This window comes from Schistocerca gregaria, chromosome 1 (assembly GCF_023897955.1).
Source record: "Schistocerca gregaria isolate iqSchGreg1 chromosome 1, iqSchGreg1.2, whole genome shotgun sequence".
NCBI lineage: Eukaryota > Metazoa > Arthropoda > Insecta > Orthoptera > Acrididae > Schistocerca > Schistocerca gregaria.
The window spans coordinates 635,048,065-635,074,973 of record NC_064920.1 but is presented as its reverse complement, the minus strand read 5'-3'; the positions used below and the strand labels follow the sequence as shown (position 1 = coordinate 635,074,973).

General features: G+C 39.9%; 1 protein-coding gene across 1 annotated transcript in view; it reads left to right on the top strand.

Moving 5' to 3' along the window:
* Positions 1-228: 228 nt before the first annotated feature.
* The window catches only part of LOC126360221 (uncharacterized protein C05D11.1-like), a 131,223-nt gene continuing 104,542 nt past the window's right edge, over positions 229-26,909 (top strand). Inside the window, exons 1-4 of the mRNA XM_050007692.1 lie at positions 229-400; positions 522-679; positions 19,668-19,808; positions 21,427-21,527. Of these exons, the coding sequence (XP_049863649.1) occupies positions 318-400; positions 522-679; positions 19,668-19,808; positions 21,427-21,527 (483 nt within the window). The 5' untranslated portion in view covers positions 229-317. The remainder of the gene's footprint in view (positions 401-521; positions 680-19,667; positions 19,809-21,426; positions 21,528-26,909) is intronic.

Here is a 26,909-nt window from a genome sequence, read left to right as displayed (position 1 = left end):
AATTTGTTTGAGCGGCTCTTTTCCGCAGCACTTCTAATTTTTGTCTTTATATCGTCTTGTCATTGTAAAAACTGCGAAATTATTTTTAGTTTTTCTATACGTTTAGGACGGTAAAAGCCCAAAGAATGACCTGTTTAAGAAAATTGCAAAATTTATCTTGAAGAATGGAGAGAAAACACCAAACCTGAGTGGCCAGATAACTGCTTGTGACTGGTGAATGATATAAGCAGAGACCCTTTTTTGGGACGTCGATCGTCTTTTTCTGATTGTGCAGTATTTATTTCTTGTTCTTTGATTTTGTTGAGCAAGGAAATTTGATGTCTTTTGTATTTCGAAAACGATTTACTGTCTTGTCACTGTGCAGAATCCTGCACAGTAACGGCAGTAAAATTTCTTTACGGTAATTGAAATAATATATTACGTCGCACAGATAGATCAGATACTGAACAGTATCTCCTTGGAATAACTCACCGAGAGCCAGTATCTTTGTGTAAAAACTTGAAAATGGCTCCTGTTGACAGCTCACCGCCGAGACAGAAGAGCGCAAATTTTGAATTAATTTGTTCGTTGAAGGCTAATGACTTGGTGCCAGTTCATAAATACAAATCAAGTGTTACGGGTCTAACAGTTGCAATAGCAGAAGTTGAAGGACCCGTAGTAAATGGATATTTCTGTTTAGGTGAGTCTCAAACCACAGACCATCCGGTCTCCAACGTTTACGGCTATTACAATGAAAATACATTATATAATGTAATGTGATACGATAAAACTGAATTTGAAGTCGTTAAGTGGTACAGTTTCATAGTGTGAACTGAAAAGAAACCATCTGTTACACTTCTACGGTGATTTACTCTTATACTGTAAGTGTTTTTGAGTATCACGCGAGCTATTTCGTGGAGCACCACGCAGTTTCATTAGAGAGTCACATGTGTTGGACGTCTATTTTTCATTACAAACCGTACAATCAGGCTCTCACGTGTGACTATTGTGTCCAAATTTACCAACAATTTATGTATGATTATACGTATTGACGGCCTCCTAATCGGGAACAAGACTGTAACGTGGCCCGAGAAAAAAGTAAATATGAGAAGGGAGTGATATGAAGCAGTGAGTCCCACCCGTGCATGCCGCAATTTTTTCCCCCCAAACCACTATAAAATCTGTCGCAACGGGATGTAGTTTACGCTCTGTGTGATACCAGCCACAAACAATACTTGCACCTGCGAAGCAATACCCACGATTGCCAGTAGCCAGTACTGGATTTCATATACCACTGTCAGTGAACCAATTGAAAGCAGGTTACTTCAAATAGAAAAGTGTCTTTCTTGAGTCTCCATCAGATGGTAGGTAGCATGCGTTCCCCCCTCAGCCCATACTTCCATTGCAACAAACAAACACGCACACGCACGGACAGTCTCCAAGGAGCAACTCTCTGCTGTATGTGTGACACGAAAAATCACATCAGGACCAGGCCATATTCTTCCTGCTGTGTTGTGTTCAGGCTACATTCTTTGTGCTATGTTGTGTCATCTATGCTAGCTACTAGATGTGTGCCCATTTGTAGTTTTAATATAAATTAATTTGATGGAGATATTGGTTCCTCTATTGAAACTTATTTCCTGTACTGCCACACTAACCAACTCCTTATGAAAGACTCTTGATACTATAGCAAACTACTGACTCTATGGGTTCTCAAATCCCAAAACCTCGTGAACAACTTCCAGTGTGAATTCAGGGTCACATCATCCTCTGTAACTTAAGAGGGTATATGAGTCTGCCCTGTGTTCAATTTGTGTGGCTGATGGTTTTACAATTGGGTCTTGTGTACAATGACGTATGTCTCACTCAGCAGTGGAGTGTGTACTGATATGAAACACAGGGTTCGGTCTTAGGTCCTTTACTGTTGTTGATATACATTAATGACTTACCATTTGATAAAACACAGTATATACAGTTCCGTACAGTAAATGGCACAACTCCAGTAATAAATATGGACTTTGAACAGAAGTCTGTAGCTAAGGTAGAATTTTCAAAAAATTTTTAGGTGTGTCCATCGATGAGAGGTTAAACTGGAAGCAACACATTGATGGTCTGCTGAAACGTCTGAGTTCAGCTAAGTATGCTATTAGGGTTATTGCAAATTTTGGTGACAAGAATCTCAGTAAATTAGCTTACTATGCCTACTTTCATTCACTGCTTTCGTATGGTATCATATTCTGGGGTAATTCATCGTTGAGTAGAAAAGTATTCATTGCTCAAAAACGTGTAATCAGAATAATTGCTGGAGCCCACTCACGGTCATCTTGCAGACATCTATTTAAGGATCTAGGGATCCTCACAGTAACTTCACAGTATATATATTCACTTATGAAATTTGTTGTTAATAATCCTACCCAGTTCAAAAGTAATAGCACTGTGCATAGCTATAACACCAGGAGAAAGGATGATCTTCACTATGCAGGGTTAAATCTGACTTTGACACAGAAAGGGGTAAATTATGCTGCCACAAAAGTCTTTGGTCACCTACCAAACAGCATCAAAAGCCTGACAGATAGTCAAACCAACATTTAAAAATAAATTAAAAGAATTTCTAGATGACAACTCCTTCTACTCACTGGCTGAATTTTTAGATATAAATTAAGGGGTGAGGGGGGGGGGGGGGGGGGAACTAACTTAAACATTAGTGTCATGCAATATTTTGTGCAATGCAATATCTTGTACAGACATCTTTTATTAACCTGACACGTTCCACATCATTACGAAGTGTCTTATTCATGATCTATGGAACAAGTATTAATCTAATCTAAACTGGCATATGAAAATGGTGTGCCAAGTTGAGACTTGAACTCTGGACCTTTCTTTTTCATGGGCAATTGCTCTACCATCCCACTGCACTCCTCCGCACTTATGGAGGGGGAGGGATATTATTCCATATCAGTCACCCAATAAAAAATAAATTTTACACCCACCTCTGTAGATTTTCATGAAATTTGCCTAAGATGGTTCTAATAACCATCTTGACAACACCTGCAGTTTTTTTATAGTTTTTTATATAAATTTTTAAAGTTTTAATGTTTTGCGTTTTCCGAACCTTCGGAAATAGTGAATTTAATTTGTATTCATAACTTTAAAATTGCCTATCTTAAAAACTCTTTTAGATAACATCATGAATTTTTGCAGCAGGTTAATTTATTATACATATTTGAAGATAAAAATGATACTATTAAAATATATTAATATTTTATATGAAAAAAAAATTATCTAGAGTCTCAGACCTGATAGAATGCTCAAATTTGTTTTAATTTACTCTTAAACATATAGGCTACTTCATCATCATCTTTCAATACTGATTATGCCTTTCAGCATTCAGTCTGGAGCATAGTCCCCCTTATAAAATTCCTCCATGATCCCCTCTTCAGTGCTAACATTGGTGCCTCTTCTGATGTTAAGCCTATTACTTCAAAATCATTCTTAACCGAATCCAGGTACCTTCTCCTTGGTCTACCCCGACTCCTCCTACCCTCTACTCTACTGCTGAACCCATGAGTCTCTTGGGTAACTTTGCTTCTCCCATGCGTGAAACATGACCGAACCATCTAAGCCTGTTCGCCCTGACTGCTACATCTATAGAGTTCATTATCAGTTTTTCTTTGATTTACTCATTGTGGACACCCTCATGCCATTGTTCCCATCTACTAGTACCTGCAATCATCCTAGCTACTTTCATATCCGTAAAATCAACCTTGTTGATAAGGTAACCTGAATCCACCCAGCTTTCGCTCCCATACAACAAAGTTGGTCGAAAGATTGTACGGTGCACAGATAACTTAGTCTTGGTACTGACTTCCTTCTTGCAGAAGAGAGTAGATCGTGGCTGAGCGCTCACTGCATTAGCTTTGCTACACCTCGCTTCCAGTTCTTTCACTATGTTGCCATCCTGTGAGAATATGCATCCTAAGTACTTGAAACCGTCCACCTGTTCTAACTTTGTTCCTCCTATTTGGCACTCAATCCGTTTATATTTCTTTCCCACTGACATTACTTTTGTTTTGGAGATGCTAATCTTCATGCCATAGTCCTTACATTTCTGATCTAACTCTGAAATATTACTTTGCAAACTTTCAATTGAATCTGCCATCACAACTAAGTCATCCGCATATGCGAGACTGTTTATTTTGTGTTCACATATCTTAATCTCACCCAGCCAGTTTATTGTTTTCAACATATGATCCATAAATAATATGAACAACAGTGGAGACAGGTTGCAGCCTTGTCTTACCCCTGTAACTACTCTGAACCATGGACTCAATTTACCGTCAACTCTAACTGCTGCTTGACTATCTATGTAAAGACGTTTAATTGCTTGCAAAAGTTTGCCTCCTATTCCATAATCACATAGAAGAGACAATAACTTCCTCCTAGGAACCCAGTCATACGCCTTTTCTAGATCTATAAAGCGTAGATACAATTCCCTGTTCCATTCATAACACTTCTCCATTATTTGCCGTAAGCTAAAGATCTGATCCTGACAACCTCTAAGAGGCCTAAACCCACACTGATTTTCATCCAATTTGTACTCAACTAATACTCGCACTTTCCTTTCAACAATACCTGAGAAGATTTTACCCGCAACGCAGATCAGAGATACCTCTCTAGTTGTTACAATCTTTTCTGTTTCCATGTTTAAAGGTTGGTGTGATTACTGCTTTTGTCCATTCTGTTGGAACCTGTCCCGACTCCCACGCCATTTCAATTATCCTGTGTAGCCATTTAAGACCTGACATTCCACTGTATTTGATGAGTTCCGACTTAATTTCATCCATCCCAGCCGCTTTATTGCACTGCAATCTATTGACCATTTTCTCCACTTCCTCAAATGTGATCCTATTTCCATCATCATTCCTATCCCATTCTACCTCGGAATCTGAAACATTACTGATCGTATTTTCACCTACATTGAGCAACTCTTCAAAATATTCCCTCCATCTGCCCAAGGCATCCACAGGATTCACAAACAGTTTTCCTGACCTGTCCAAAATACTTGTCATTTCCTTCTTACCTCCCTTTCGAAGACTGCTAATTACAGTCCAGAATGGTTTTCCAGAGATTGACCCATGGTCTTTCCAAGATTTCTTCTTGGAAGCTGCAATTATCTGTTTGGCTTTGTTTCTTTCTTCAACATAACTTTCTCTGTCTACCTGAGTTCTAGTATGTAGCCATTTTTGATACGCCTTCTTTTCATTTTACAGGCTGCCTTGACTGTCATTCCACCAAGCTGTTTGCTTATTCCACCTTTACACACTACTGTTCAAAGACATTCTTTGGCCACTTATAGTATTGTGTCCCTGTACCTTGTCCATTCCTTTTCCAGTGACTGCAATTGACTACATTCAACTAACTGGTACCTTTCTGAGATCACTGTTATGTACTTGTGTCTGATTTCCTCATCCTCAAGTTTCTCCACTCTTATCCTCCTACCTATGGATCTGACCTCCTGCACTTTCGGCCGCACAATACCAATTTCACTGCAGATTAAATAGTGACCAGTGTCATCGAAGAATCCCCATAATACACGTGTGTCCCTCACAGCCTTCCTGAATTCCTGATCTGTTATTATATAGTCAATGACAGATCTGGTTCCCGTGCCTTTCCAAGTATACGGTATTTGTTCTTATGCTTAAAAAAGGAGTTCGTGATTACTAAGCCCATACTGGCACAGAAATCCAAGAGTTGTTTTCCGTTCCTGTTGGCCTCCAAATTTACCCATAACCTTTTCATACCCTTCTGTTCGATTTCCAATCCTGGCATTAAAATCACCCATGAGCAGAACACTGTCCTTGTCCTTTACTATAACAACTACATCACTGAGTGCGTCATAAAAACTATCCATCTTATCTAGATCTGTCCCTTCACAATGCGAATATACTGACACAATCCTGATTTTCTTGCTAGACACTGTCAAATCTATCCACATCAGTCGTTCGTTTACATACCTTTTGCAACTACGCTGGGTTCCATTTCTTTCCTGATGTAAAGCCCTACACCCCATTGTGCGATTCCTGCTTTGACTCCTGACAGGTAGACTATGTATTCTCCCACTTCCTCTTCTTTCCCACCCCTTACCTGAATGTCACTAACAGCTAAAACGTCCAACCCCATCTTACTTTCAGCCTCTGCCAGCTCTACCTTGTTCCCAGAGTGCCCCCATTGATATTAATAGCTCCCCATCTCGTTACCATTCATTTGCCGAATCGTATCTTAGGAGTCCCTGGTTTGTCAATTAGGGGTGGGACTTTGTCACCTCCAAAGGTCTGAGGCATTTTGCTCTGATTGTTGTCAGCATCATATTTATTGTACCAGGGAAGCAGGTTGCTAGCCTTACTTGCCCCGAGTCCCATTGAGTTTTACCCCTAACGGTTGAGGGACTAACTGGTGGATTTGGTAGTCCTTGTCGTCTGAGCACAAAGGTGGCCACGACTCGGGATATGTCCGAGATGCCCAGCCTTATTCCAAAGTAACTGGTATCCCGACTGTCAGTACCACTTACTTGGCCACTCATATGTTGCCTGTGGTTCATGAGCTAGGACATGATACCAGGAACCCACACCATGAACCACTATAGGCTACTTGATAAAACAAAAGTAATGATGGCTTTTTAACATTTTTATTAATTATAGTAGATTACGTTAGAATTATGTACAAAGATAGTGTACTTAAGACACTTATGTATAACCCAACTTGTTGCTTGAAACATTGAATTTTTTGAGTAATTTTGTCTTTTTAATAAACATTAATGCTGATTCAAACTGTTTTTCCATTTCATCCAAGAGCTTTCAGTTCTTTTGATATAGTCTTTTTTGAAGTAATACATTCTTCCAGTGCCGCCTGATTGAGGTGCACCCAGCGAGGTGGCGCAGAGGTAAGGCACTGGACTCACATTTGGGAGGACGACGGTTCAATCCCGCGTCCGGCCATCCTGATTTAGGTTTTCTGTGATTTCCGTAAATCACTGCAGGCAAGTGCCGGGATGGTTCCTGTGAAAGGGCACGTCCGACTTCCTTCCCCATCCTTCCGTACACCGATGAGACCGATGACCACGCTGTCTTGTCTCCTTCGCCAAAACAACCAACCAATTCATAAGAGAAATCATTACATCAAAATCCTTTGCTTTCTCAACCACACTTGTATCTTCTTCGTCATCATCAGAACTTGGTGCATCGTATTTAAATGCTTTTGAAACCGCCTTTTTTGCAGCTTTTTCAATACTGCTAACCTTCTTTTTAAAATAAGACCCTTTACTTTGTTCTGACAAGCCATGAAGCTTTATCGGTGTTAAACCTAAAATATCAAGACCAATGTTTGTTTGTACGAGGGATTCATTTCTGGATTCCAGTGTTTCTAATTCAACCATGACTTAAATCATCTGTTTCGCTTTCATTGACTTCAACTCTTAATTTTTCCTCACAAAAGTTACGGCATGTCGAGCAAAGCTTTTGTCCAGGTTTTATGCTAATATTTTTTGTCAGTAATTGTTTGGAAAGATCAAGCCTACACTTCTCATCGATTTTTTTATGGGCTTCTTGTGTTTGATACTTTTCAAAAACATTTAAAAAGTAGTAGCTGTATTGTGAACATATATTCTTATATTCACACAGATTAATTCCAGATTGTAAATGGATCAAATCTTTTTCTTCCTCACTCAATTCATATACTGGTTGTAACGTTTTTGAAGGTGTGTAGGTTGTTTGGAAACAGTCAGATTTTTTTAAATAACCCTACGCTACAGGTTTGAATATCTGACATACTGATTTCATTTTTGGTCTGATTACTGTTCTGGTTACTTTTATAGGATATTGGAAAAGAATCTCTGTAAACTAAGTAACAGTACTTACTGAAAGTTCAAATAAACTTAATAAAATACTATGCGAGCACTATTTAACACTGTAATAATTTTTTACTTCAAAACACAGAAGTAACAAAACAAAATCCAAGCGTACATATTGTTCCTCCAAGAAGACAAAACCTTATTTTCGGTGTCTTAGTTACTTGGTACTTTTTATTTTTAAAATATAATTAATATGTAGCCTATACAATTAAGAGTATTTTAAAACAAGTTTGACCTTTCTATCTGGTATGAGACTCTTAGATATTATAGTTTTTGTGAAACTAAACATCCGTTAGAAGAAAGGGAAAAAAGTACATTTTTTTTCATTTGGAAGATTTTTAATATATCTTTATGGTAATTATTTTTAACATTTAGATATAATACACAAACTTATTCCAAAATTTCATACTGATATCTTGAGTATTCTTTAATATACTTTTTTTTTTTATATATATAGTTGTGAGGACACATTTAAGTTTCGATTTCGGTCTGCGGAAACAACGCCAAATCTAAAAACTTCAAAAATTTATAAAAAAACTAGAAGAGATAGAGCAAAAAAGTTTTACAAGTGCTTTCAGGATGATGAAAGAAGTAATTGTACCAAGTTTCATCAAAATCTGACATGGTTGGTGTCAAAGCCTGGCTGACTTGACATGGAATGACCTGGGAGGCAGAGGTTCTGAGTTTGAATCTCGGTCTGGCATAGTTTTAATCTGCCAGGAACTTTCTGATGATTCTTGTTGGTTAGTTCTTGTTTCGGGAGCCTTACTTGGACAGATCTGCTACATCAGAGCATTCTGTCTCCCAAGTCGAGCATAACATTATGTGTGGTAGCCAGCAGCAGAAATGCTTCTGCACTGACAGTTTTGTGATCTGTTCTCTGGCCATTTTGCAGCTATATCACTGGAGTAATATTGACCATCAAAAGGCTGTAAGAATGTGCTGCAGAAACTGGTTTTAGGTTTTCACCAGGGAACACAATATGTTTAAGGTCTTATATTTTGCATGCTACAGCTCAACAGTGGATGACACTGTTGTAATTGTAACTAATTTCTGAGTTTTCTGGGCAAGATGAATGACAAAAAAAATTAACACGATTGCCATAGGCCCACCTAAAGGTCCTAACAAGCTGCATAAAATCAGTGAACCTTCTGAATGAACTGTAATTTATGCGAGTGTTTCATGTTGGATGTTTACTGTGACTTTTGAGACATATGAGAGAGTAAGTGTCATGTTGCTTGACTCCTCTTAGGTTCACTTTGATCTGTTATTAAAAATGTTCACTAAAATGTATGTAGTAGGTAGCAGTGTATTAGTAGTTTGTGTTTACTTCCTTGTAAATCACTATAATCAATTGAGAAGTGGAAAAAAAGCATGCATATAAAGATGACCTGGTCTTGTTTACCTGATCTAGTGACCCATATTTGGCATTTCTCAGTTGAAAGCTGACAACAGTGCTGCCTGCTGCCATGGCTCTTCTTTCAGTGTACGGAGTATAGGTTTTTCAATGGTCTTTTGTCAGGTGCTTGATTAGTAACTATACACCATCCTTTTCTGTGGTATAAATAATTTTCGGTCGTAGCTGCATTGTCAGAAGAATGTGCCACAGGGTCAAGTATGCTAGCAATTCCATGTGTAGGCCAACACAATAGATAAAGGTGGCGGCTCATACAGAAGTTTTAGTAAGTGGCTCCATGAAAAATGTCTGTATTACAAATATAAAGTGCACTGTATGTAGTGACAGACTTTTAAATACCATTAGACTATGTTCAGTGAGCCAAAAATGGATTCAAACAAAAGTGTTCCGATGGAGCAAACACAAAATGTGCCTGTGGTCTAATTGACCGTGTTTGCAAATGATTTATGTACCAAAACATGGTACTGTACCTGAAGAAAACATAGTTTCTACATTAAAATAGAACTTATTGTGTTCAAAACAATGCGTATGTCATATGGAAACAGTGATAAATGAACTCAAACGAGAACAAAAAGTCAAAAGTGAGCTATTTTTTAGGCCTAAAAAAAGCTGGTGTGTCAAACAAAATGACAAACATTTTGAACTGAAAACAACGAACAAATATGATTTGTAAGATACAATCAACCGGGGAAATAAGAGAGATGATTTCACGTCTCCAAGAAGTACCTCGAAGAAGCAAGAAAATATTAAAAGTTCGCGAATAACAAAGGTGGCGATTACATATTTTCAACTATCCTTGGAAGAGGCTTAGGAGGTATTATGGCCAGAATGTAAACTAAACTAAAAGTAACTGGTTTTACTCATCGTGGCACACTTCTACATGAGGTGCTAAAAGACTGAAACAATCGTACCAAAATGTTTCTATGTGTTAAGAAAGTACAATTTTGTATCTAGTAACACTCAAAACAGCCACAAGATGAAAGAACAAAAGAGGAAACATGACTCTGCCCTGGAAAGGAAGGAAAAGGAGTGTCATCACCAGCAGCAGAAGGAGTGTCGTTACCAACAGGAGGAGGGGTGTTGTCACCAGCAAAAGAAGCTGTGTCATCACCTGCAGAAGCACCATCTGTGGCAGAGACCCTGCAGGCAAGAGACAGGAGAGGAGATAGAACAAAGAAGCAAAAACATCTCAAGGAGCAGGATGTTTTGTACTAGCAGTTAAAAAAAGGGTGCCACAGAAACTCAAAACATTAACACAAATATTTCTAATATAAGAATCTTGTATCAGAATGTACAGTATGCATCCAATAAATTAGAACAGATAGAAGTACAGAAGCTACAGAGCTATCACATATATTTATTGTCAGAACATGGGCTACAGGAAAATGAAATTTACAATGTACAGGAATATAAAGTTGCTAATTTCTGCAGATCTGAACATAAGGGCGGCGGGGTGGCAGACTATGTACACAGTAAAATAGAGGGTATCATTCTGTGGTCAGAAGACAACGGTACAGAAATGATGTTTGAAACTGCAGCAATACAGATGACATTTAACAGGGAAAAGTATGTGATGATAGGGCTCCACATATCACCAAACAGTAAGATAAATGGATTTCTAAAAAGAGTTAGAAGTCTTGTTAGATAAGGCTAGCAGGGAATCCCTTATATAATTGTAGCAGGTGACCTGAATATTAACACACTAAAAGACAACTGTTGCACAAGGAGTTTTCAGGATCTGATTAAAACTTACAGATTTAATTTAGCAGTAGACAGATGCTGTAAAGGAATAGAAACATTAATAGATCATATAATCACTCATATACCACAGAGCAGTCAGTGAGTACAGGTCATGTACACAACCATTGCAGACCACTATGGGGTATTAGTTGAATTAGCAGGCAATGTAGGAAGTCGAGAAGAAATATTTAAAGAATTTAGACAAACTAAGCAAACAAACATAGACAGGCTACAAAGGCTATTGGAAACCAAAGATTTTAGTGAAGTATACTTATCAGAAAACCCAGATAAAGGATGGGAATTATTCTGCAATACCTTAGGTCATTACGTAGATGTCACATTTCCATTAGTACATAGGGAAATAAATGAGAGGTATAATAGAAATTAGGTCACAGTAGAGGTAAAAAGGAAGAGCCGAAATGTTGGCTAAGGCCAGCCCAAGAAAATAGGGATGCATATAGGGAAAAGAAGAAATCGTACATCAAACTGATAAAAGAAATTAAATCAACACATTATGAAAACAAGATAACAAATTCACTAAGACCATATGGTCTCTCATAAATGAAGAGAGGAAAGGTGTAGGAGTGGAAAACACTTGAGGTAAATGGGAGGGAACTTAAGGATGCACAAAATGTCAGCAATGCTTTAAACAAACATCATTATATTGAAGTTACAAACGAATTAATAAATCAAAATTATACTTCCAAAATAAACACAATAAACATTACATATGAGACAAAATGCTTATCACTGACCCCAGCTAATGAATCAGAAATTGGATAAATACTAAATAGTCGAAAAACAAAAAACACGGAAAGACTAGATAGTATATCCACTAAACGAATGAAATGTTGTTTACAGTGGGTAGTAAAACCATTAGCCTGTCTGATAAACTTATCTATGGAAAAAGGAGTATTTTTCAGTGTACTTGAAGAGTGTCAAGTAATCTCTACATATAAAGGAGTGTGCAAAAAGACCCGGGAAATTACAGATCTGTAACTATTACATCTGTACTCTGTAAAATAATAGAAACCATAATAAAAGACAGAATATTAAATTTTATACAAACATGCAATATTTTCAATGATGAACAACATGTGTTCAGACAAGGCTAATCTACCAAAATAGCAATAGCTTGATTTGTAACACTTGTAACTAAAGCACTTGCTGAACAGAAGAAAGTATGTGGTATGTTTCTGGACCTATCCACACTTGGTGTACACCATGACATCCTATTAGAAAAGCTTCATTGTTATTTTATAAGGAAGAAGCAGTAGACATCATTAAATTGTTTTTAGAAAATAGAAAGCAGTGTGTAGAAATAAAGCAAAAAGAGAAAAATAATATAAAAGTATCCTTTCAAGTTTTGAAGTTATGAAATACGAGGTTCCTCAAGGATCTGTCCTTAGTCCATTACTTTTCATTCTGTGTTAATGATATGACCAAAACAGTATCTGATAGTATAGTTTTCATATGTTAGTATAGTTTTCATATGTTGTTCCCACTTCTATGACAGATGACCTGCAGGAGAATGCTTCACTAAATATAAAAAGTGGAAACATTTATTTCAGGGGAAATAATCTCTTTATAAATGGAAACAAAACAACAGATATTCAGATACATGAAACAAAAAACACACTTTCAACAACATTACTGTCAAGCTTGGGTATATGACGTGGGGAAAATCACATAAGTAACATTTGCAGCAGATAGATTCAAGCATATTTCTTATGAGAAAAATGTCAGTCAGTCAATAATATGGACTAGTCCATCTGCACCTCTCGTATGGCATCCTGGTTTGGGGCAATGCTGCAGATTTGCACCCACAAAGGATATTAAGAGTACAAAAGATAGCCATATGATGCATCGCAAAAGTATCAGCTAGAGAATCTTGTAGAAATAAATTCATCGACCTAAACATTTTAACAGTAGCATCAGTATATATTTATGAAACAACTATCTACCTAAAAGCTAACTGCACTGCAACGCTAAATGGAGAATAATAATAATAACAATAATAAAAAAATAATAAATGGAGAATAATAATGAATATAATACAAGAAGGAAAATGACTATCATATAGAAGAAAATAAGCTAAAATTAACAGGGATGAACTTGATCAACTAGTAAGGACCATACCGGATACTGACATTAAAATTCTGCTTGGAGACTGTAATGCGAAGATAGGACGAGAGAAGAAATTTTGAGGTGTGGTGGGGCGATGGCTAGCGCATAAACTTACAAACGAGAATGGTGAATGGTTAATTGAATTTTGTACTACAAATGGATTGGTTTTGAGGACAACAAGGCTTAAGAGAAGACCACATAAGTTAATAACATGGAAATGCCCTAACATCAAGCAAGGAGAGTACCAGATAGAATATGTAGCCATTGATCAGAAATTCCATACGGAAATCTATAATGTTCTGTATGGAATATTGATGTTGATTCAGACCACTACATTTCAAAAATTAAAATGAAACTTACATATAAAAGAAAAAGCAAACCTCAAAAGTTAGATACAAAGAGAGCATATGACACTAGTTATATTGTTAATAATCAGATATGTTACGAGAGATCAAGAATACCTTTAAGTGACAATCTAGAAACCACTGTCAATTGATTAAAAGCCTTGGATGAAGAAATAGCTCCTGTATGGAAACGCAAGAAACGTGCATGGTTGAACGAAAATTGCGATATATCGATTCAGCATAGACATAAGGCCCGGTTAAATGACCGACAAGAGAACTGAAAGCTCCAGGGAGGAATTAATAAATGCTAGACGATCAACCAACAAAGAAATTAAAGGGTCAAAAGGCAATTTTGTAAGAACTCGCTAAAATCTATCGAGGATGTTTTCAATTACCACAAGACGAGATTCATAATGCTGAAATACACTCCACCAAGTCTTTTGATAAAGGATGCAAATAGAAAGGTAGCACATAACAATTATGACAATTTAATGATATTGGCTAAATATTTCAAACACTTACTAAATAGCGCAGAACCTGAACATCACTTGAATGTTGACCTCTATCCAAGAAACAAAACACATATAGAAAGAGTTATACCACCACATACAGGTGAAGTACAAGCAGTGATCAACTCGTTACAGAATTATAAAGTGGCAGGTGAGAACCAACTAGTGGCAGAACTTGGAAATATGCTAATGTACATACTATTCTGATATTACACAAACATCTTATTGACATTTGGAATATTGAGAAGTTAGCAGAGGAATGGAATGTTGCAATAATCCATCCATTACACAAAAAAGGAGATAGATCAGATCCAAATAATTACAGGGATGTACCCCACTGGTTATTACTTAAAAACTTTTTTCCAATGTTTTGTATTTCAGAATTAATGAACAGCTTGATGGTGAACTAGGCGAATATCAAGGATGCTTTCAGCCAGAATGAAGCTGTCCTGATTAAATTATTAGTCTCAAATGGATAATGAAACATCAAAGGGTCAGGGACAAGAAGCTAGTGATCACCTTCGTCAGGTGTAAAAAAGCCTACGATAGTACCCATTGTGAATCTCTATTGTCAATTCTAAAAGAATTTGTTTTACGTCAGAAACTTGTCGACCTCGTTGCAGTCACCCTTCGAAATATCAAAGCTAGAGTAAGGTTCAGAAATGAATTCTCTGAACCTTTTGAGATTCATACTGGCCTTCGACAAGGTGATGAATTGTCTCCTTTATTGTTCAGTTGTGCGCTGGAGAAAGTGATGTGTGAATGGAACAATATATGTTCACCATCTGTTAAGATTGGAAGAAAGATTCAACTTAACTGCCTTTCATTTGTAGATGATTTGGTGCTGTTAGCAAACGATATTGATGGAGCAAGGGTTCAGATAGAACAACTCGAACTATTAGCACCAAAGGTTGGATTGCAAATTTAGTTTGAGAAAACAGAAATAATGCCCAGCTTCCAAGTTGACACATCCCATATCATACTCCATAATGATCAAGCTAGATTAAGGAAGGGCAAACCTGCATTTCTAGCATTTGTAGACTTGGAGAAAGCTTTTGACAATGTTGATTGGAATACTCTCTTTCAAATTCTGAAGGTAGCAGGGGTAAAATACAGGGAGCGAAAGGCTATTTACAATTTGTACAGAAACCAGATGGCAGTTATAATAGTCGAGGGACATGAAAGGGAAGCAGTGGTTGGGAAGGGAGTGAGACAGGGTTGTAGTCTCTCCCCGATGTTATTCAATCTGTATATTGAGCAAGCAGTGAAGGAAACAAAAGAAACATTCAGAGTAGGTATTAAAATCCATGGAGAAGAAATCAAAATGTTGAGGTTCGCCGATGACATTGTAATTCTGTCAGAGACGGCAAAGGACTTGGAAGAGCAGTTGAACGGAATGAACAGTATCTTGAAAGGAGGATATAAGATGAACATCAACAAAAGCAAAACGAGGATAATGGAATGTAGTCAAATTAAATCGGGTGATGCTGAGGGAATTAGATTAGGAAATGAGACACTTACAGTGGTAAAGGAGTTTTGCTGTTTGGGGAGCAAAATAACTGATGATGGCCGAAGTAGAGAGGATATAAAATGTAGACTGGCAATGGGAAGGAAAGCGTTTCTGAAGAAGAGAAATTTGTTAACATCGAGTATAGATTGAAGTGTCAGGAAGTCATTTCTGAAAGTATTTGTACGGAGTGTAGCAATGTATGGAAGAGAAACATGGACGATAAATAGTTTGGACAAGAAGAGAATAGAAGCTTTCGAAATGTGGTGCTACAGAAGAATGCTGAAGATTAGATGGGTAGATCACATAACTAATGAGGAAGTATTGAACAGGACTGGGGAGAAGAGAAGTTTGTGGCACAACTTGACCAGAAGAAGGGATCGGTTGGTAGGACATGTTCTGAGGCATCAAGGGATCACCAATTTAGTATTGGAGGGCAGCGTGGAGGGTAAAAATCATAGAGGGAGTCCAAGAGATGACTACACTAAGCAGATTCAGAAGGATGTAGGTTGCAGTAGGTACTGGGAGATGAAGAAGCTTGCACCGGATAGAGTAATCAAACCAGTCTCAGGATTGAAGACCACAACAACAACAATGATCAAAAAATTAAAGTAGTAAACAACTTTAAATAACTTGGTGAGATTATTACCCTGGATTGCTAATGAAAGAGCATCAATAGATAGTAGAACATTACAACTACAGTGAGTTCAGAGAACCCCATGGCCAACCTACAAAAAAAATGATCTCTCTCAATAAATGTAAGCATCATATGCAAGTGAAACACTTTTCAAACTAAATATTAAAGCAACAACTGACAAATTGCAGAAAGTTGATAGAAGAGTACTCTGAACAACTATCAGTAAAAAAACATCAAGTTAATGGGCGGTGGAGACTTTTGCCCAATTCAGTAGTGTATAAAGAAGTAAATCCATTAATTATACAATATGGAAAAGGATTGCGTTTTTTTGGGGACATATCTCGTGTACGAAGTACTAGAATCCTGAAGCAACTTTTTGACTACTTCTGGAACAGTATAACCAAAAATATTGGGTTTAAAGAAGTAGAAAGTGGTCTGGATAATTGAACATCACCACACACCAAATTCAACACCGAGAAGAGAAACTGCCTCTGAAGAACAAATGCACATGACTGACATTCAAACCACCTGAAGAACAAGCAACCAGATCACAGCGAATGAAGGAATTTTGGGAAACCAAGTAATTACTGACTGCTAACACCTAAAGTTAATCATTTTAGACTCTGTTGTATTACATTTGATTTTACTGCTACAATGCGGGTGTAAATTATGTAAATAAAAAAATAAAGACATAACAGGCAAATAAACTTTAAACGTATGATGCATACTGTACAACAGTTTACTGCATTGTATAAAGATGATAGAAAGTATGTCTCTTTTTAAAAGAAAATTAAAAAGGCATCTGATCAATATTTGCCCTTACAGTGTTAAACACTATCTTGAAATAAAAAGTTAAACAGTGTATTAGTATACACTACAAAGTGAAACTGCAACAAATATAAAACTGCATATGGACTCGCTTCCAGTATGTAAGATATACAAAATAATATTTCATGTCAAAATGCTGATGCTGCTGTCGTCTACTTTTTCTCTGGTTTTCTTGGCAGTTCTGAGTGAAGACCAAGGAATTACAGAAAAATGAACTATATTATCACTGACATCATCTAGAATGTACTTGTAATGACTTTTTTTGTGAAAATTCTATTTTATATGTACTGTCAAAACTAAGCTTTTCGATTAATTTATCCATGTGCTGATGCTACCTTTGTTTATTATTCATCTGGATGCCAAGGACTTCATACATTAGAGCCTGCTGCAGTGTGTTATAGTTGTAGTATCTAAAGGTAAAAATAGTCATTGATGCACAGCCCGTGACTCAGGCTATTGGCCTGACTGCAGTTGAGTGCAGCCTGTCTTTGCCATGACACTAGATGGGCGAGGGTGCAGGGCCCATTGCTCAAGCAGTGTTTTTCACCCAGGTAAGATCCTCACACCCCTTCAGTAACAGACTTGAGTGGACGTAGGGCGATTATGGAGATAATGGAATGAGGAAAAATCCCCTGTTTGGGTTTGAACCTGGGACCTCCAGGGCTGGCCTGCATCCTCTAGCCCACTGGTATAAGCGATTTTTGTGTATCTGGATTTACGTAATACGAGTCTTTGTGAGATTGAGGGTTAAACATTTTATTGTGAATCAGTCATAAGTCTATTCCATTACTTTTCCCCACTGTGTCTGGCATGTAAGTATTTGGGCCCTTCATCAGAAAAGTCGCAGTTGTTGAACAGTCCTTAAATGTCTGGCACACAGTAATCTATTTCAGTGCTTTATGATATCAATATTTTTTATTTGTATGTTTCAAAGTTGTGGAAGGGGTATTATTTGCCTATGACAGAAATCTGTTTGAATAAAAATTCCATTGATCATGGGACATTGTTTGGTGGGAATCAAGAAAGCAATATACCCATGTGAAGAACACCTTCGAAGGACCACAAAATATTCTGTGATGTTTATATAATTTTTAATGAAGATCAGACTGAAAGGTGTCAAGCCAAAGGGAAGTGTAGGCTTTTGTACCAACAAATACTGTATCACTCTGTATACATACACATTAATGATTCCAATTAAGTGCTTGTTAAATGTGTGAAGTGGCCATATTATGTCTCGTTGGGATATTGTCTGGTGTACAGTAGGGGCCCACGTCATCAGTTTGGCAGTACGATATATAATAGGTAATCTTATCCATCCTGCATATTATGGAGCCCATGGCTGAACCCAACGTATTCACTAGGTGTGATCAAAGTTCAAGGTGGTCACTTTCCCATCCACATGACTAAATGGATTACGACCTCATTATCTGATTGGGTCGCACAACGTATGTGTTTGCTTTGTAAGGTACTTAACTCAGTTAGAGAATGTATGGGATGAGGAAAAGTGGTTCAAGAGACGTTGCTGTCAATGTGCTTCCTCACAGACAAGATATCCTTCATGAGCCTGTATGCCGTGCTTGGCAGATGTAAGATTTATTTTGCTAACGCAGTGCCATAGCATATCATTTCTGTGATGTTGCTTTCACCAGTGATGCCTGGGTGAAGTAGTAGCTCGCAGTGTAGACTATCCTTTTAAGGGAAGGAATTACTCATGAAAAGAATCCATTTCAGCCTCGTTTGAGTTTAATGTTAAACTGTGGGGTCTCTATGTAATTGACTATTCTCTAGCCAAAAGGTATAGGTGTACCAGTAGGACAATGCTTAGTTAACTTGTATTCAAACCCAATTCCATATTGATGACAGGCTTCCGTCATATTAACCGAAGCAAAATATCTCGGTGCTCTATCTGTTCTTCGAGGGAAGATGGTCTTGAGCGTGTGAATATTTTGATGTGTGGAACACACCATTTCAGTTGAAGTAATATACTGCTTTCTCTTGCGTATTTCCATTAGTGACATGACTTTTGTATTTCCATCCATCCATTCTATTGCCTTTTATACAGTGTATGCTGGGTTGGGACTGGTGAGGTACTTCTCCTGTTACACACAGGATCAATGATACCTTTATACAGGCTATTATTATGATGGGCCAGTTACTCCCAAAGACATTTTAAAGCTGCTTCCACCTTGCTGCCCCTGCCCTCTTCTACCCACTCCCACCCCTCTCAGGAAGGAATTGTCTACTACACCTGCCTTCATTGCTTGCCAGACCATGACAATGTTTTCCAAAGTGTTTGCAAATTGTGTAACTGTGGCAAGACGGGGGATCAGCCTAATATTCACTTCTTTGGACATCGAAACCTACCTAAAAACCACATCATAGCTGGCTAGGCCACTGGTCCCCATTGTTAATCTGCTAGGCTTATTTGATGCAAGGCTGGCACACCTCCACATGGCCTGGGACTGGGTACTTCAACATGTTGGGGAGGTTCAACTTCTTGTTTTTATCCATTATGATCTTCTTGTTAGACATCACACAAGATACATGTGGCATGTAACCTACTTGACGACAGTATTACTTTTGTTACTATTACTTTTATTTTTTTTAATTACTATTACTTTTATTTTTACTGATTCATTGGAAATTAACATGTTAACTTCTATTCATTTGCAGCCACTGAAGCACATGATGATGATGGACTTCCCCACACACTGGAGCACCTTATTTTTCTTGGAAGTGAAAATTATCCCTACAAAGGTGTACTTGATTTACTTGCAAATAGGTGTCTAGCCTCAGGAACAAATGCATGGACTGGTAAGAAATGGAGACCTTAAACTTTCTTGTTGCAAGTGTAATCTGGTAAGTTTTTGTTAACATAGTAGGCTAATGAGATTGCCTTTTATGACATGATGAAATAATGGTTAATGTTGTACTGACATCATAAGAAAGTGTTTAGATGTGCAGACTAGAGCTGTTAAGTGCAGGAGTAGTAATTACGAAGTGTGTGCTTGTATCTACACATAATTTAGAATTTTCATCCTCAGTTTTCTATATAATGTATGTACAGTATTTGTAAATACCATTGTTATATATGAGGTGTACATTTTTATTTCAGTGTGATGTATGGTTTTTAGCGACAAGTTCGTTTCTAGTCCTGTAACAATATCTCATTGCAGCGCATTGTTTAATAATTGTCATTCCTGATGAAGGTTGTATTAAAGGCTTTCAGAGTTGTTAGCTATCACATGAAACTTACAAATTTCAGTTGTACGTTATGGCATATTTGTAATTTTGGTTCAAATAATGCCACAAGTGCTACATTGATGTAATTAAACATACATCTACATCTACATTTATACTCTGTAAACCACCCAACGGTGTGTGGTGGACAGCACTTTAAGTAGTATGTTGGTGTGTTTAGGACGCTCATAGCCTGAAAACAGGTACCAACTGTAGCATCCAGAGGAAAAGCCGCAGTATGCTGTAAGTGCACTTCTACCCTCAGTAGATTACTCTATAAATCTTGTCCTGATCACACAGTAGTTCGTAATTGTGTGCGATACTGTCCACCTAGGCTGTGAATAAATGCCCAGAATAAAGACCGTCAGTGATTTGAATGTCGTGTCAGTTATAAAGTACTCCACACCCAGAAGTTGTGTTTTTTGAGAAGTAAACATAATCACGAGGAATCATTGTTTCTTCCTATGATAACAGTGACCACTTTGACTTTTACAGATCAGTATGCATAATGTTGATAATTAGTGAAGGTCTTTTTATTTTTATTTTTTTATGATAATAGCCGTCATTTTATTAGACACACAAGAGCAATTTTCAGGCAATCGAGAAAGTGCCATTATCTGGCAATTGAAGAAGTGCAAATGAATGTGAAGTGCACACCTCCCAGAGGATCGGCAGCTGAACATTATAAAACAGATTGCTGATCTAGGCTGCAAGTGTTAACATCAACACCTGTCTGATGCACCACACTTGTTGTTTTAAAACCCATCTTCTCATCATTCTTAGGTTGTAGATAGATTTGACCTCATATTCTACATGTAGATGTAGACATAGAATACGAAATGGAAAATCTCTGGGAGAGATCACTCGTGAACTGGCAAACAGTGACAAAGCATTGATTTTTGTTAACAGTTTATGATGGAAGTTGATTAATTTTGATTAAATGAGATAGACAGAACTTCATTCTGTAACAGAACCTTTATCAGCATTTTAATATGGCTTCTGCCTTTCAGCATTGAAAAACTGGGATGAGAGCAGGTTTCAGTTGGTGGCAGTTTGTAAGCACAGATTGAGATACTCACAGTTGTTAACTGGGATAATGAATTGTTTATGTTGTCTCATTAATTTTTGGCTTTGTATTACTCAACATTAAATTCAATTCAAAATGTACCGAATATTTTAATAATTTTTACAGATACAGATCACACATGCTACACGATGACAACAGCTGGCAGTGAGGGGTTTCTCACATTGATGCCTATATATTTGGATCATATTTTGTATCCTACTTTAACTGTAAGTACATAAAAATTAAACCAAATGAAAACATAATATAGAGTGTAGAAAGTTTGAATGTAAGGATAATCAAACTATAAAGTAAAGTCTGTGTTAAATAACATTGAATAGCTTAAAGCTGTAGGTGCCTAACGCACAAAATAATAAATTTAAGGCTATTTTCTCATCTGGTGAGGAGGACACAACAGTTCTTTTACTCTTTGAAAGATGCCTGTGACCAGTGTTCGCAGCTATAACAATAGAGGCTTTATCAGTGCAACAAAGATGCATGATTATCACAGCATTTGTGTCACTATCAGTGTAAGATAATGGACTTCTTAGCTCGTTTGCACCTGATATTCAGCACTGTAGCCAGTCTGTTGCGGTGGGGCCGCCATGTACCCTGTTGATTGTAGCCACCTGACAACACAGGGATGGCTCTACTGATGCCTGCGCCGTTAACTCTCCACATATGCCAAGGAGTAGAAGCCCGTCACCCTGGGGCATTGGGACTCCTGGCAATGGCCATCCTGCCAGGTGGCCTTTGCTGCGGCTGGTGGCGCCCGTGGGTCAGAGTGGGTGGCATCGGGGTGGATGACACGCCATGAAGCGTAGTACGTCATCTCTTGCTGGTGGTCAAACACCAACAGCCTTTAAGCGATCAAGGTGTAACTTCAGCACTAAGAAATACAACCCCAAATCGTTCCCCCTTCTAGCCACACCCTGGGAGGAACGCCAGGAAAAGGATACCTCATATGTACGAGAGTTGATGGGGAATCTTGCTTATCAATGAAACCTCATTTTTTTGTGGAGCATTTGGAGGACAAGTTCGGGGAGGTGGAGGGCTTGTCCAAAATGCGGTCAAGATCGGTCTTGATCAAAACAGAATTCTCTGCCCAGTCACGGGCACTACTCGCCTGTGACAAGCTGGGGGGTGTTTCTGTTTCGATCACGCCCCTAAGAGCTTAAATATGGTCCAGGCTACCATATTTCACATGGACCTTTTTTGCAGTCTGACGATGAGCTGCGTGCCGATTTAGAGTGGTGAGGTGTTCATTTCGTCCGGCATGTCACAGGGGTCCGAGGGATAACTGGTGTCTTCATCTCGGCCTTCGAGGGTGACACGTGACCCGAAAAGGTCAAGGTGATGGTCTACCGCTGTGATGTTAAGTCATATATCCCTTCCCCGATGCTGTGCTTTAAGTGCTGGAAGTTTGGCCATATATCTTCCTGCTGTACTTCCAGTGGCACCTGTTGGGACTGTGGACATCCTTCACATCCCAATACTCCCCGTGCCCTGCCTCCCATCTCTGTCAACTGCGGAGAGCACCATTCGCCTTGCTCGCCAGACTGCAGGATTCTTCAGAAAGAAAGAAAAATAATGGAATGCAATACCCTGGACTGACTGACCTACACTGAGGCTAAGAGAAAATATGAGAGGCTACATCCTGTGCATAAGACGTTAGCCTACGCTGCCACTACGACAACAGTTCTACCATCTTCCGTTCTGACACGTACAGTTTGCTCTCTGAGCTGTCAGACTCCACCTGCCCCCTTGATGGTGGGGGGGACTTCCTACCCTGTTGCTCCTGCACAACCTACTTCAGGAGCAATACACCCCACCCACCCCCCAGCCATCCAGGATGTCAGTCCCCATTTCTCAGCTGGAGAAGCGTAAGTCTTCTAGGAACGAATCCCTTGGGTTACTCCCTTGCAGGTTCCTACCAGTGGCAAAGCTGACATCCGCCAGTGGCTGAAGCAACCACAGGTAGCTGGTCGTAGGGTCAGGTCCTCCTCAGTCCCAGAGACTGAATCAGTGAAGCCCTCCCAGCCGGACAAACCTAAGAAGCAGTGAGAGAAACCTAAAAAGAAAAAGACCCTCAAGAACCAAGGCACTGTGGTGGCACCCACACTCACACGACCTCTACCTACAAGCTCTGTGTCTGAGGATGAGGTGGAGATTCTGGCATCCGCTGAGGACTTAGAGCTTGCTGGGCCCTCAGGCACAATGGAAGTTGATCGCACAGGTACTCATCTGGTGGCAGCAGGTGGCCCTGAGGTGTAGACTGCCTCATTGATTGTTTCACACCTTCCTAGTCTCACGATCGAGTAATCCTCCAGTGAAATTGCGGCAATTTTTCCCACCGCCTGGTTTGAGGTATGGCAGATGTTAAGCTTTACACCTGCTTTCTGCATTACACTCCAGGAAACCTGGTTCCCGGCAATGCGGACCCCTGCCCTCCACAGCTATAAGGGATATTACACAAACCGTAGCAACTATAATATTCTGTCAGTTATGGTATGCATCTGCCCTGAACTCAGTATGTAGTGAACCTGTGCCTCTGCAAACCCCTCTTGAAGCTGTGGCTGTCAGGATAAGAACAACACAGGAAATAACTGTCTGCTGTGTATATCTTCCCCCAAACGGTGTAGTACCCCTGAACGTATTGGCTACACTGGTTGATCAACTCCCTAAACCTTTCTTACTTTTAGGAGATTTTAATGCGCATAACCCCTTCTGGGGTGGTGCCATGCTTACTGGTCGAGGTAGGGAGGTTGAAAATTTTGAGTCACAACTCGACTTCTGCCTCTTAAATACGGCTGCCCGGACACATTTCAATGTGGCACATATTTGGCCATCGATATCTCTGTTTGCTGTCCTGACCTTCTCCCATCTATTCACTGTAGAGCACATGACGACCAGTGTGGCAGTGACCACTTCCCCATCTTCCTGTCACTCCCCTGGCATCATGCCCATGGACACCTACCCAGATGGGCTTTAAACGAGGCAGACTGGGAAGCCTTCACCTCTGCTGTCACTGCTGAATTTCCCCCATGTGGTGCTATTGATGTTGTTGTTGAGCAGGTCACTACAACAATCGTTTCTGCTGTGGAAAACGCGATCCCTCGTTCTTTACGGTGCTCCCGGCGAAAGACATTTCCTTGGTGGTCACTGGAAGTCTTAAGGGCAATTAAAGAGCGTCGGCGAGCTCTACAGCGACATAAGTAGCACCCTTCCCTAGAGCACCTAAGGCCTTTAAGCAGCTCCGTACCTGCACTCGCCAGCTTGTAAAGCAATGGAAACAGGACTTTTGGGAGGGATATGTGTCGACAATAGTGTGCCATATATCACCTTCCGAAGTCTGGATGAAGATCAGATGTCTTTTTGGGTACCAGACCCCAACAGGCGTCCCTGGCATTAACATCAATGGCATGTTACCTGCCAGCACAAATGCAATTACCGAGCATTATGCTCGAGCCTATGCGTCGGAGAACAACCCCCCCCTCCCCCCGCCGCCACCCTTTGCGCCCTCAAATGGCAGATGGAAAGGAAAGTCCTCTCATTCATTTTACGCCATAGTGAACCTTATAATGCCCCATTTACAAATGGGAGCTCTTCAGCGCGTTTGCACATTACCCCGACATAGCTCGTGGGCCGGATCGGATCCACAGTCAGATGATTAAAGATCTGTCATCTGACTACATGCGACATCCCCTCATGTTTAACTGAATCTGGTACGATGGCATCTTCCCATCGCAATGGCAGGAGAGCACCATCATTCTAGTGCTCAAACCCAGTCAAAACTCACTTGATGTGGATAGCTAACGGCCCATCAGTCTCGCCAACTTTCTTTGCAAGCTGCTGGAACGTATGGTGTGTCGGGGTTGGGTTGTGTCCTGGAGTCACTTGGCCTACTGGCTCCATGTGAGGGTGACTTCTGTCAGGGTCGCTCTACCACTGATAACCTTGTGTCCCTCGAGTCTGCCATCCGAACAGCCTTTTCCAGACACCAATATCTGGTTGCTGTCTTTTTGGACCTACGTAAAGCATACGACATGACCTGGCAACATCATATCCTTGCCACATTGTATGAGTGGGCTCTCCAGGGCCCGCTCCCGATTTTTATCAAAAAATCCCTGTTGCTCCATACTGTCTGTGTCCAAGCCTGTGTGTCCCATAGTTCCCTCTGTATTCAGGAGAATGGCATTCCACAGGGCTCCGTATTGAGTGTGTATCTACTTTTGGTGGTTATTAATCGCTTAGCAGCAGCTGTAGGGCCGTCAGTCTCACATTCTCTGTATGTTGGTGACTTTTGCATTTCGTACTGCTCCTCCAGTACTGGTATTGCTGAGGGCACCTACAGGAAGCCATTCACAAGAAGCAGTCATGGGCTCTAGCCCATGGCTTCCAGTTTTCAGCTGTGAAGTCTTGTGTCGTGCATTTCTGTCGGCGTCGCACTGTTCATCCAGAACCAGACTTTACTGTAATAACAATCCACTCCCTGTAGCGCAGACCTATCGATTCTTAGGACTGGTTTTCGACACCTGGTTGACTTAGTTACCTCGCCTTCGTCAGATTAAGCGGAAATACTGACAGCACTTCAATGCCCTCTGCTGCGCTGCCTGAGCAACATCAACTGAGGTGCAGATCGCCCTATGCTGCTGTGCTGCAGCTCTACAGAGCCCTTGTTCAATCATATCTTGTTTATGGGAGTCTGGTTTACGGTTCGGCGGCGCCCTCAGCATTGCGTTTACTTGACACAGTGCACCACTGTGGCGTTTGCCTAGTGACAAGAGCTTTTAGAATTAGGCCGGTGACCAGTCACCTGGTGAAGGCTGGAGTCCCTCTATTGAAGGTTAGGCGTGCACAGCTGCTCGCCAGTTACGTTGCACACATTTGTAGTTCTGCGCATCCAAATTACTGTCTCCTTTCGCCAATCAAGGCTGTTCATCTCCCCCATCGGCAGCCCTGGTCAGGGCAAACAATTGCGGTTCGTGTCCGGTCCCTTCTGTCTGAACTGGAGTCCTTCTCGTTACCACCTCTCCTTCAGGACCATTCACATACGCCTCCATGGTGTAGACCTAGGTCGCAGATTCTTCTGGACCTTTTGCATGGCCCTAAGTACTCCGTTAACCCTGTGGCTCTCCACTATCACTTCCTCTCGATTCTCGATATGTACCAGGGCCATAAAGTGGTTTACACAGATGGCTTGATGGCTCATGGTCACGTAGGCTTTGCATATGTTCATTGATGACATATTGAACAGCACTCCTTGCCAGATGACGGCAGTGTTTTGACTGCAGAACTGGTGGCCATATCTAGTGTTCTTGAGCAGCCTACGAGCTATCAACCAGTGCTACCCTCGCCATCCTTGAGTATTGTCCAGTCAGGAGTCCATCGATGTCCAGGAACGGTCCTGTTGTTCAGTGGTGCATCGGAATCCCAGGCAATGAACTTGCTGACAGGCTGTCCAAACAGGCTACATTGAAATCGTTATCTCAGAAACTTACCTGCGTTACCCCCTGCGGGTTCGGGGGTACGAATAGGCTCGCGGTATTCCTGCCTGTCGTAAGAGGCGACTAAAAGGAGTCTTCAAAGTTTCGGCCTTATGTGATGGTCCC